This window comes from Vidua macroura, chromosome 4 (assembly GCF_024509145.1).
Source record: "Vidua macroura isolate BioBank_ID:100142 chromosome 4, ASM2450914v1, whole genome shotgun sequence".
Lineage (NCBI taxonomy): Eukaryota > Metazoa > Chordata > Aves > Passeriformes > Viduidae > Vidua > Vidua macroura.
In genome coordinates this window covers 73,842,855-73,855,547 of record NC_071574.1, presented here as the reverse complement: position 1 = coordinate 73,855,547, position 12,693 = coordinate 73,842,855, and the positions used below count along the sequence as shown (strand labels likewise).

Here is a 12,693-nt window from a genome sequence, read left to right as displayed (position 1 = left end):
ATCTTTGACCTGAGAGAAATATTTAGATGGCAGCTTTCCCATTCCTGATCTCCTTAGTCCACTTGATTTTACTGTTTGATTTCATTTCTCATAGTTAAAGAGTGAACTTTGATTCTCTTAAACACGTAACCTCTCTTTATCCTTAATTTAATGTGAATGTGCTTGTATGCACTCAATCCAAGTTAATGTTTTATCACCAGCTCTTCTGAATGTCTTTATTACTTGCCAAAACAAAGTCTAAAATAGCATCAGCTCTTATTCATTGAGGCACAGTTTTTATGAAGAAGTCTGGCAGCGACCAGCAATCTGTGGTCCGCAGAATTTCTGTTAGTTGCCTCTTCAGTGCATAGCTAAAATCCAGGACTCACCGTGTCCTTTCAGGTCTTGTGCAATCTGCTGTGAGGGATTGACCTTCCCTCAGCTACAATCTGTGTCCCTGCCTGTCCTTTCCATGCCCCAATTTTCTTCATTTTTGTGAAGTCATGGCTCTCTGTAGTTTGTGTTCAATATGATAAAATAGAAGCTAAATCATGGTACAGGTTTTTGGGACAAAGATTTTTTTGGACAAATGCCCAGAGAAGCTGTGGCTGCTCCATTCTTGGAAGTGTTTCAGGCCAGGTTAGATGGAGCTTGGACCACCCTGGTCTAGTGGAAGGTGTCCCTGCCCATGTCAGGGGGATGGATTGAGATGAGCTTTAAGATCCCTTCCAACCCACCTCATTCTCTGATTCTGTGATTTTAAGACTTCCTGGCCATCAGTCCTTGACTCATCCATGCTACATTCTTCTCAGGAATAGTTTTCATTCAGAGCTTTCATTCTCTCATTTGTTTTTCCAAGGGGTTCATCCCTGATTGCCCTGCAGAAAAGTTCCTGTGCTGTTGGGATCAGTCCTTCAGGGCAAACTGGCTCACTAATTAAAACTCCATGTTGCAGTATGGGCAGGATGCAAACTGTTCTCTTATCTCCTAGCTTGTCTCCTACAGTATCCCTCATTGCACCTCCACTATTAAACTGTCACGCAGCCACAGAACATGTTTCGATTTCCTTTGGAAATTACACTGATTTTAATAGAGTATGTCGAAGTCAGGAAAACTCTGCTCCTGCCAAGCTGCTGGAAATTATTCTGTCCTCATGTATGTGCATCACCTGGCAGCTCATGCTTGTGTTTGGGCTGCTCCTGGGCAGTGCAGCATGTCCAAATCACACTTTTAGGGGTTTATTCTTTGTTTGACTACCTTAGTAAACTGTCATTGTGCATACACTCACTTGTCCTGGCTTGTTTTCAATTTCAATACCACAGATGTATTTAAACATGAGTGTTTATGTTTATACAAAATCTTGCAACAGAAAACTTTATAAATGTAGTTTTTACTGCAAAGCAATTCTACAATCCACCTTATTTTGTTTTTCTAAGTATTTTAAACTTTATCTTGAAGTCCTTGATTGAAATCTATCTCTTTTTCATTCTCTCTCCTTGCCTGTTAAAATCTGCCCTTGGAAAGTATAAGTGCTCCCGTGTGTAAGAGATGGCTCTGTCCCTGCCAATGCTCAGTTCTGGCTCTTCTTTCCCTGTCTTGCTCCACCTCTTTTTCAAACCACTTAATTTCATTTCTTTTTTTAAAGTATATTAGTTTAGGATGTCTTTCCCTGCCTGGTTAATGACTTAAAGTGATTATTCAGTAAAAGAACTAAAGCAGCAAAATGCAGAAAGCCTTCAAAATACAGCAATCTTCTTCCTAATTCCTCGTCTCTGAGCAGTTCCAAACATGAAGGAGTTCACTTAAAGCCTTACTTTGCCAAGCTTTCCTGAAAATCCTGGTAAGGTCTTGTCAACAGTGTCTGAATATTTCCATTCTCTGCTTTGTGAGCTCATCTTTGCTGCAAATGTTGGACACACAGAATTTTGAAGCATTTAGCAAACCCCAGGTGTTCACCTTCCTCTCCTCAGCTTGGCTCTAAACATTCCCTATCTTTCCTCTCCTTTAGGAAAGGATATTAGTGGGTGTTGAAGGATTGAGATTTTTTTTTTCACTTATGTAAATGTAATAGTAATCTTTCCCCCACTATTCTTCCTCTTTGCTTAATCTTCATTGTGAGTTTGCTTTGTTATTCTTTCCAAACTTAGCTCAGAGTAGAAGAGAGACACTAACTGTAAATAACCTGCTGTACAATAGCACAGTAAGAAGCAAAGGAATTCAGTGCAGAAACTTACAGAAGAGTTCTCTTCATGGGTTTCAATCCATGCAAAGTCAGCTCACTCTGAGGTGAAACTGCAGTTCTGGAGCTGACAAGCAGTTAGTTACTGGTGAGAGATTGAAACTCTCTTAGATAGCTGTGTAAATGTCAGCAGGTTTTAACACTGTTTAAGCTTGTATGTATTTACCTGGGGCTGAGTTCAAGGAGTGAATTCCCCTCCAGAGTGTACAGGAGGGTGAAAATTCGATCTGCTAATACAGGAAACTCTCCCCTGGCTGTAAGATTTCTGCTTCATCACAATTTACTGCTGATAGTGTTTGCTACCACTCACTAAATAGAAATTGGTGGTTTAGTCTTGTTTCATACCCAAACTATTGTTTATATGCAATAACATTCTGTCCCATTTGATATTTGATTTTTTTCCTCTCAGATTCCAAGCATCTTGCATTGATCTCTACGTTCTGAGAATATATAAGATGTTTAGGAGCTGATTAAGGCAAAACCAGTTTGTATCATTAACTGGCAATTGCCTCCTGTCTTTTCTTCGTGTTGGTTGAAGGCTTTTGATTTGAACACGCTTAAATGTTAATTATGAACCAAATGCTTCAAGAAACAAAAAGAGGCGAAAGAATTTTGCAGCCCTTGCATACTAAATGCAGCATTTGCAAAATCTCATTAGGTATTCACTATATATCATTTTCTTGGCAATTCATTGTCATGTTGGGCTTCAAAAAGTGCCACTGTGACTACGCAGCATCGCTGCATGTGCAGCGTAGTGGAGGCTGCAGCAGCATTGCATAGCTCCTACTGTTTGAAGTGCATTTGAGAACCAGTGGGAAGCATTCAACTCACTGAAATTGTTGCCTTCCACTCAGATTTCATAAAGGCTGTAATGGAAAAATAGCTAAAATTGCCTCTGCTGTCTTCAATTTTAGTTTCTCAAACTTTCTTCTGGTTTCCTCTACTTGATTTATTTCAGGATGGTCTATCTATATAGTATCCTTTATATCTTTATCCCTTTTTGCTCATATAGTTCATGGAACAAACAGGTTTGGAGGGACCTTAGAGACAATCTGTGGATTGTTTAGCTCAGTCACATATGTGTTGTCATAGTTATTCTGTCTCCAGAGATGCTGTTTACCCTGACAGGAAGGTCCTGGTGAGCCCCCTCCAAATGCTGCACTGCTCTCTGGTTCCTCTGCTTGAAAAGGTGAATGGTGAACTGCAAGGTGAAACAATTCATGGCCCTTCAGTGGATGGCAGCTGGCACAGGAGGTGTCAGGAGGGCAAGTGCATAAAATGTCATTCATAGGAGACCTTGGAAATTGGGGACAGGCTCAAATGTGCTGTAATTAAACCAGAATTTGGTCTGTGGTGCTTTCTTTTGGTAGTGGTCCAGGTGACTGTCACAGGTGACTGTGTTTGGACTGGCACATGGAATCCTGGAATCACAGATGGGTTTGGATTGGAAGGGACCTTGAAGACCATCTCATTCAAACCCCTGTCATGGGCAGGGACACCTTCCACTATCCCTGGGTGCTCCAAACCCCATCCCACCTTGCCTGGAACAATTCCAGGGATGGAGCAATCACAACTTCTCGGGGCAACCTGTGCCATGGCCTCGCATGGAAGAATTTCAAATCCCATCCAACCCTTCCCTCTGGCAGTGGGAAGTCATTCCCCCTTGTCCTAGAACTCCAGGCCCTTGTCCCCAGTCCTCTCCAGCTCTCCTGGAGCCCCTCTAAGGCTTACCTGGGAGGGGCTGTAAGGTCATCCCAGAGCCTTCTCTTTCCAGGCTGAACATTCCCAGCTCTCCTAGCCTGGCTCCACAGGAGAAATCCAGGTGTCACAGCTCCAGCTGCTCTGTACAGATCCATTGCAGGTGCCATCCCCAGGAATGAGATGTCAGCCACTAGCTGAGGTGCTCTTTAATGAACCCCTTCCTTTGGGGGGCCCTCCCTCTCTGCCTTCTGTTGCTTTTCTTAAATTCCCATTGCCAGGATGACTGCATCCAACCTTGGAAGGAAAACGCTCATTTTAGTGCTCCAGTGAAGAGCTGCAGTGCTGCATGAAGTGAGATCTGATAGATGTGGGAGGACAACTGTGCTCTCTTTGAACCTTTCAGAACTGGCACTTTCTTGGATTCAGGTGCCTTGTATATTAGACCTGAAACTACTGATTTTTTTTTTTAAGACCTTTTCATCTATCCTGAGCTGTTTTAAGGGAATAGCTGAAGCTCTGTTCTTTCACAGGCATCAAAAGACTTCCCTGCCTCCCTCTGCAGCCCAAGGGTTTCCCAAAGGATTGTGTTATAGTTACTAATTGCCTTCTTTGACCTGGGAACAATTCCCACTGGTTTCCAGTGATACGCTGAAAATGTCTGTAGGGATGTAGGAGAGCAAACTGCCTTCACATCTCGTTGGCTCAGCAGAGCTGGCAGTGATGTTGGAAATGGGTCTTTTCCTTAGCGCGGAGGTATTTCCTGTCTTGTTTATAGGCATAGTTCAGGTGGAGCCACCTGGTGTCAGCTGTGTTTCAGAGTCAGATGAATTTTACACTAGGCTGAGATTCTGTTGAGGAATGGCTCTTGTTTTTTCTTATGCTGAATGTGGCTATTCAAGTTGGAAATGTTAGCCAGTATTTTGAAAACTGCCAGGAATTAGATTTTTAAGAAGACTCCACAATCCTCAAAGTACTTGCTCTGAACTTTATCATTTTTTATTTCAGTGTTTCATTGCTATTGTGTCCTCCAGTATGTAAATACTGAAACCTTCTGAAATTCTCATTGTTCAAAGTAAGGCTCCTTCATTAAAGCAGTTTTGATTTGCAATTCTTCTTCTAATTCTCTTCCCAATCAACCTACTAGTTTTATTTGCAACATTACCCCTAAAGCAGGTAGTCTGCATTAGCAAGAATCTTAATATCGCTTTCAGTTAAGCTTTGATTTTATTTGCCATTCATGATCAGTGTAGTTCAGGAAGCATTTGTTTTCCTCCAGAGCTAAATGATGGATGGCACTTTGCTACAGCCAAGGAAAGCTTTGGGGTACCCTTAGCTCTTGCCAGGTGAGGAGGGGCCCAAAACAGAGCTGGAGGAGCAGTAGATCTCACACGTTCCTTTTCTTTTAGGCTTTTAGCCTCTTTCAGGTGGCATGATCATTGCCAGCAGTGATGCCCTCTGCCTTTCCCTCTTTGAGGTTTACAGCCTGACTAAAAGACTTTGATAATCCATGGAAAAAGAGCGAGTGAAGAAACCATCCACAGTTAAAAGGCAGGGCCTGAACTGTCTCTAATGCCTTGATTCCTCTCTGGAAGGAGCATTAGGTATTTGATGCAGGATAAATAACCCCTGAGGACTGGACATGGCCCATGGAGGTTTCCAGTCTTTTTCTAAATTAGTGTCATTCTCAAACTAAAAGCAAGAGGTTTATCGAATGAGAGCTCCTAGTGAGGGTAAAGAAGGAGTGTCTTTGTTGTTGGCCAAAGAGAATAAAACACATTCAGATAGGTAGGGATTGCTTTGATAAAATAATTATGTAGGCTTGAAATCACAGTGAGGTTGGTGATCTGGACAGCTTTCCTGCCAGGTCCTCATGTGCCTCATGCATATTTAACAAGAAAGAGATGGGAGTGCAGAGATAAAATCATCCTCAACTCTCTGGGACCCTTTATTCCAAAATGTTCTTTTTTTCTGTTGCTTCTGAAAGCATCGTAATGCCAAAGTTGTTTGCTAATGATGTCCCTTGCCTTTCCTTAGCTGTAACGCCAGGTGCTTTTGAGCCTCTCTCCCTGCATCTCTCTTGCCATGTGAGAGGTTTTCTTGAAACGCAACAGTGAAACGTAAATCAATTTGTTAATCTGATGAAATTTGCTGTTGAATGTAATTACTTTTGGAGACATGCAATTACATGCTGATTTTTCAGAACAGGCAAACTGACATCTACTGTGGGATAGAAAGATTTAAAAGAGAACAGTTAAATGGTCCTTTAAAACATGAAACAGCTGCTTGTGTTTTATCTGCTCCTTCCACCTTATTTTTGGCATCAGCTGATGACATTTTTCTCCTTTTAGAAGTTGTTCCCTTTTTGATTAAATAATATTTTTGTTAGCACCTTCTTATACCCTTTAAAAGGAGGATTTCTCTCACAGGCAGTTAACCCTTGGCAGGATGTGGTGCCACTTCAGTCCTTTTTGTAGGAGGTTGTAGTGTCAACAATCCTGAAAATTGTTCATGCCAAATTTTTCCCAAGTGCTGTGTTGGTGGGGGGGGAGGGGGTGGATTCTTATCAGAGATTCATGGAATGGTTTGAGTTGGAAGGGAGATGAAGGATCATCCCATCCCACCCTTGCCATGGCAGGGACACCTCCCACTGTCCCAGGTGCTCCAAGCCCCATCCAGCCTGGCCTTGGGCACTGCCAGGGATCCAGGGGCAGCCACAGCTGCTCTGGGCACCCTGTGCCAGGGCCTGCCCACCCTGCCAGAGAACAATTCCTAATTCCCAATATCCCATCCATCCCTGCCCTCTGGCAGTGGGAGCCATTCCCTGTGTCCTGTCCCTGCAGGCTTTGTCCCCAGTCCCTCTCCAGCTCTCCCAGAGCCCCTTTAGCCAGTGAAGGGCAACCAATGAAGTCTTAGGGTTTTACATCTGTAGCTTGGGATTTCCTGGGATGAACTGTAGTGACTCACATAACTTTTGTGAGGTTTATAGTAATACCTTTCTACAGCACTGGAAGTCTTTCTGAATGTCTGTTGCTGAACTTCAGCTGCATAAATAAGAAAAGTTATAGGATACCAGAGAGAGATAGTCTGCAATTCAGATTTAATAATACCCGGAGCATTTCTTGGGTTGTGTTTTATTGAGATCTGACAGTGACATATGTATTGATTGCCTTAATTTTAAGGAAGCTGATTTTTTTTCTCTCTTTTTGAATGCAGAGCTGGAAAATATATAAAAAATTGCAGAATTAATTTTCTATGGAAGCTAAGTCCAAATCAGCCATTAATTTCTTCTGGGTGAGGCCAGTGTTGGTTGCTTGAAGTTGCTGTACTTCTGTGATAAATAACTCTTGAAAATACCATAACCCACCAGAGTATGTAAATATAGACCCCAAATTCAAATATATTTCAGAAAATGAGTGCTGTGGGCCATTGCTGGGAGGCTGAAAGAGTGAGACACTTTTATTTATACAAAAGCTTATTTAAAGATTCAGGATAGTGAGCAGAGTTAATGAAGGAGAGAAAAGTGTATTGGCAGTAAAATAGAAGAAGCCACCCACTGAAATGCAACTGTGGATTCAGCCTGGCTACAGCATGAAGGAAAGTATATCCAGAACTAAGAGAGGGTATGTCCTGGTTTAGGGCAAATTTGGGAGAAAACCTCCAAAGTGGTTCCTCTAGAAAGGAAATTCAAGCAGCCCCTCCCTCAACTGGTTTGGGAAAAGATTTCCTTGGAGAAAAGTGGAAAAAACTGTTTCTTTAACGGGCAAAGCATTCACCAGCACAAAGAATGAACAATATCAAACAATAAAACCTCTTGCCGCTCCCAAAGAGAGACAAACTCAGCAGTCCCTCCGTGGGCTGCAGCTCGGCTCCCTCAGTCTCTGATGAGTCCCTCCGGGCCCAGGCCCGGCCCGCTGCGCCTCAGGTGGAGCTTCAGCCCAGAGCAGGTTTGAAGAGCTCCAAGGAAAGAGAAAAACCACAGTCCAGGGAACTTCTCTGCCTCAGCGAGCTGAAACTACCTAACAGCAAAGGGCAGCTCTGTCCCGCTGTCTGTCTGTGCTGCAGACAGGAGCAGGGATGTGGAGCAGTGAGGGCAGTGTCTGAAAACAAACTGCACGCTTCTTCTCTCCCCCTTTGCTCTCAGAACTAGCCTTAAAGGTGCAAAACTTATTTCTGGGCTAAGCAGACGAATGGGGATACGAGCATCATAAAGTCACCCAGGACAGGGTAACAAACGCAATGCTTGTGGCTGGTTTAGCTCCCAAACATGGAGCCAGAGACACCAACACTCCACTGACAGCTCTCAGCTGACTGCGGGGCTTCTTTTGGGGAAATAAAAATATCCCTGGAATTACCTGAAAACTACTTTTTCTCTCACTTATCTTCCTGACTTTGTATTATTAAGATTTTGACTGTTTTTACTGTATTGCAAATGTTGCTCCCAGCAATGTCGGCAAGCAAGAGCTGGGGTCAGGGCAGGATACTACTGTCATAGTCCTGTATAGGAATAAATTTTTGGCATGATTGGGGATTTCATAGGGTTTTTTCCTTAAATTGGTTCTCTCTTAAATTATTCTTTGAGTTGTAAGTGTCATGTATAGTTACTTCTTTAACTAGTCTGTTTTGCATGCAAGATTAGCACCATCCAGCTTCTCACACCTGGACCAAAAGTATCAATAAATTACATTAATATCTTGACTGAGGGTTGAAGTAAATTCCATCAATTGATTTCTTACTTCAGTATTTTACTGGGAAATTCTTCATGAAAAAAGGGTGAATTATGTGTTCTAGTAGTCTTTTAGTGATAGGCAGTGACTACCTCGCCTTCTTATATGCAAATCTGAGAGCTTATAGAGAAGTTGTTCATTCTGCCCTACCCAGCACGGTTATTTTTTTCACATTAAGATTTCTTGAACACCAAATCATAGCCAAGGCTCTCAACAGAAAAACCTGTGATGAATAAAACAGCCCTGCCCTATGGTTCTGATTTCATGACTCTTCAAAACTGATCCTGATGCTATGTGGTTTGTTTAAAGCAAATTTGGGGGGGGTTTAATTACTGCCACTTCAGGCCGTGATGTGACGTTTGAGGTGACTGGTGGCTTCAGTGTTGTGTGATAATGTGACAATGTTGTCATTCAAAGGTATTTTAATTTGATTATTTATATAAATACATATTTAGATAGTCTTTAAGGTCCCTTCCAATCCAAACCATTCTATGATTCTATATGTAATATGTATAAATATATATGCACCTACTTCAGTACTTTGTTTTATTAAAGATGAGATTCCTGCAGCTGGCATATTACAGGATGTTTAGATAAACATGTTAAATTTCTTATCCAATCTGATCCTTGGAACTCACAGCCTCCTCGGGAAGGAGACAGAGCTTGTTTTCCCCATTAACACTACTGTAGCCCTCAACTCTGTCTTGCATTTTCCCCCCGTTTTGTCTGGTCAGAAATGATGCAAGACAGAAGGTTTGGCCTGTTTCCATCTGTCAGCTATACTGAACCCTTAAAAAAGGAACTTGCAAATATTGCTTTAGCTGTTTTATACTGTTTATTCTTGATTCCTTCTTGTGTACTTACATCACCTGCTCTTTAGGAAAACAACTTTTATTCCTTTTAAGCTCAATAGGCTATAAGGTTCATTTTTACTGGACTTCAAGGGTCTGAGTGAGAGTTTGAGCTGTTATGTGCTAAAGTTTTAATTTTCTCCACGCTGAAACTCTCCAGCAATAGTTGGCATGCTGCCAAATGCACGTAGATGGTGTCAGAGCTCTGCTGGGCACGGAGCCAGGAACGGGATCCTTCCCTCCCAAGTGCAGCGGGGTCCTTCCCTCCCAAGTGCAGCAGGATCCTTCCCTCCCAAGTGCAGCGGGATCCTTCCCTCCCAAGTGCAGCGGGATCCTTCCCTCCCAAGTGCAGCAGGATCCTTCCCTCCCAAGTGCAGCAGGATCCTTCCCTCCCAAGTGCAGCAGGATCCTTCCCTCCCAAGTGCAGCGGGATCCTTCCCTCCCAAGTGCAGTGGGGTCCCTCCCAAATGCATCTGCACTGCAGCAGCTGGGACTGGAGGGAGGTGCTTGAGGACCTGGAGCTCAGACCATGGGAGTGTTTTCCTACTGGTGACATGTCTTCTGTCTCAAGGTTTAGAATCTTTATTTTTAACCACTTTTTCCAAGTACCTCAGAGTTTCCTTGTCTCCAGAATAATTGTTGCAATTGCAGGATCACAGAATCATTTATGTTGGAAAACCCTCTAAGTCCAGCTGTTCCCCAGCACTGCCAAGGCCAGCACTGACCCATGTCACATTACATGGCTGTTAAATCCCTCCAGGGATGGGTGCTCCATCACCGCCCTGGGCAGCTGTGCCAGGGCTGGGCAGCCCTTTCCCTAATTTCCCCAGTGTCCACCCTGAGGCCGTTCCCTCTCCTCCTGTCCCTGTTCCCTGTTCCCAGCCCGACCCCCCGGCTGTCCCCTCCTGGCAGGAGCTGTGCAGAGCCACAAGGTCCCCCCTGAGCCTCCTTTGCTCCAGGCTGAGCCCCTTCCCAGCTCCCTCAACAATTCTCCAGCCCCTTCCCAGCTCCGTTCCCTGCCCTGGCCAGGCTCCAGCCCCTCAGGGTCTTTCTTCTTGTAAGTGGCCTGAAGGAAGAACTGAGAAGTTCAGAGAATTCAGAAGAATTCACTGAGGATTCAGAAGAATTGAGTTTTTCTGGCCCTGCCTTGGCTTTCTTGGGGCATGTTTCTGTCATGTGGAGGTGTGCATGGTCTGAGCTGAGTTTGCTGTTTCAATTATGGGACTTTCCAGAATTTTATTTCCTAGTGCACTTTAAATTTAGATGTGCATCACAGTTCAGCTGCTAGCTGTTTATTAAACAAATAATTCTCATTTGCCAGATTTGTGTGATAATTTCTGGGATGCTGTGAAATTTGGGACCATATCTTAAGCACTGTTTTTAATTTAGAGACAGTCGTGCCTGTGTTCGCTCTGCACAACATGAGAGAGTTCACATGGGAAGACAAAACACGTATAATTGGCATTTCTGAGCCAACTGCTGACTGCAGCCAATTAGCTGAGAAGTGACAATTTGTGACTACTGCAGGAAAGCAACACAGTATTGGAATGTAAATCGATTTTCATCTCAGAATAAGTTCAGAAGTGAAGCAGGTTTTATATTTGCACAGTAGTGAGTATTTGTGTCATAAAGCTCAATGGCTCAGTTAATATTAGAGCAGGTGAGGAGTAAGTCATTAATCTCTTTCATCCTTCATGCAGGACTAGAGTGACTTGGAATAGTAGGTGTGAAAATCAAATTTGAGTGAGGATTAAATTTTTGCTTGTTGTAGAATGCAAATGTGAGCATGGGAACCTCTTCAGCTGCACCAAGCTCTCTCTGATTTGGAGAAAGGTGGATTTGATGGGTGAACTGTTCAGTAGATGAGGAACTGGGCCAGAGGAGGCCGTGGAGGTGCTCCAAGTGCTGGAGCCTCTCTGCTCTGGAGACAGAATGAGAGCTGGGGGTGTTCAGCCTGGGGAAGAGAAGGCTCAAGGGAGAGCTCAGAGCCCCTTCCAGTGCTGCTTCTGATGTCCACACCAAAGCATCGGGTGCATTACAAACTCTCTGGGGTCTCCCACCTCCTAATCATGCTCCACTTCAACTTGTTGTGTGTCAGAGTTTTTCAAGTTACAATTGACTCCTGTTAAGATCCTTTCTTCTCTGAAACCTAAGGTTTAACTTGCAAAGAGAATCTTTGCCTGTGGATTAGGTTAGATTTTCTACCTAAACTCCAAATTTGGGTGCAGTTTTGCTGTTCATTTAGAACAGAGATCTGTGGTGCCTCTGCAAGAGAATGTCCTTCTGCTTCCATGGTGTGATTGGGGTAGAGATTCACTACAAAGCTGTTGGATGGGGCTTGGAGCACCCTGGTCAAGTGGGAGGTGTCCCTGCCCACGGCAGGGAGTGGAATGAGACGGGCTTTAGGGTCCCTTCCAACCCAGCCTATTCTGTGATCCTGGAGTAGCAGCTGGAGGCCAGGTGAGGTGTCCCAGGGCAGCTGCAATAGCTTTTACCCCTCTTTAGTCAACAAATGGAGTTTCCAGTGCATCCATGAAACCAAGGGCAAGGATGCACCAGGGCAATTTAAACTAACTAAATTTAGGGGTCTGCAAATAGCTGTCTTTGTGTGCCTCAGAGTTTACAGTTCTGTTATGGAATTGGTCAGGTAATAATGTTTTGTTATTTATTATTAGGCATGTGCCTTGGTCAGCTGAACCACAGATGAGGTTTCCATTGAGTGTAAAGGGCTGATAGGAATGCCCCTGTGACCCTGGATTTGGGTGTCATAATCTGTGTCTCAATCCCACAGATCACCCGCAGAGGTGAACAAACGCTTCCTTCTGGAAAGCGTTCCCTGGAGCTGACATTGCTGGGATTGTTTAAGAGCCACCTGCCTGAAAAAGGCTCCTCTCAGGCTGCTGCTGTGTTTGCTCGTCCCTCAGTGAGCAGGGTCAGCTCCCAAACCCCAGCTTCTGAAGGGTGTTTTCGAAAGGCTTTTTGCCCTTCATTCCTGTGATTAGCTCTCCGCTGCCTTAATGACTTCCATGGCTCATTAAAGATGTTCACAGAACACAGGAAGCAGCAGCACGTGGCAGGACTGAGACCATGTTCAGGTGGTGGAGCTGGATTGCTGTGTTGGCACATTTTTTCCCAAAAGCTCCCAGCCAGGGCCCTTGGAGTTGGCTCAGTGCTCCTCTGGAGTGGAGAGCACCAGGAG

General features: G+C 44.0%; 1 protein-coding gene across 4 annotated transcripts in view; it reads left to right on the top strand.

The window, feature by feature from the left end:
• Positions 1–12,693, top strand: part of ATRN (attractin) — a 148,461-nt gene that overhangs the window by 88,122 nt on the left and 47,646 nt on the right. The window contains exon 25 of one of the 4 annotated variants that reach the window (XM_053975388.1): positions 7,133–7,947. The exons of the other annotated variants lie outside the window; for them this stretch is intronic. Coding sequence (XP_053831363.1) covers positions 7,133–7,165 — 33 coding nt within the window. The 3' untranslated portion in view covers positions 7,166–7,947. Of the gene's footprint in view, positions 1–7,132; positions 7,948–12,693 lie in introns of those variants that run through there. 4 annotated transcript variants of the gene reach the window in all.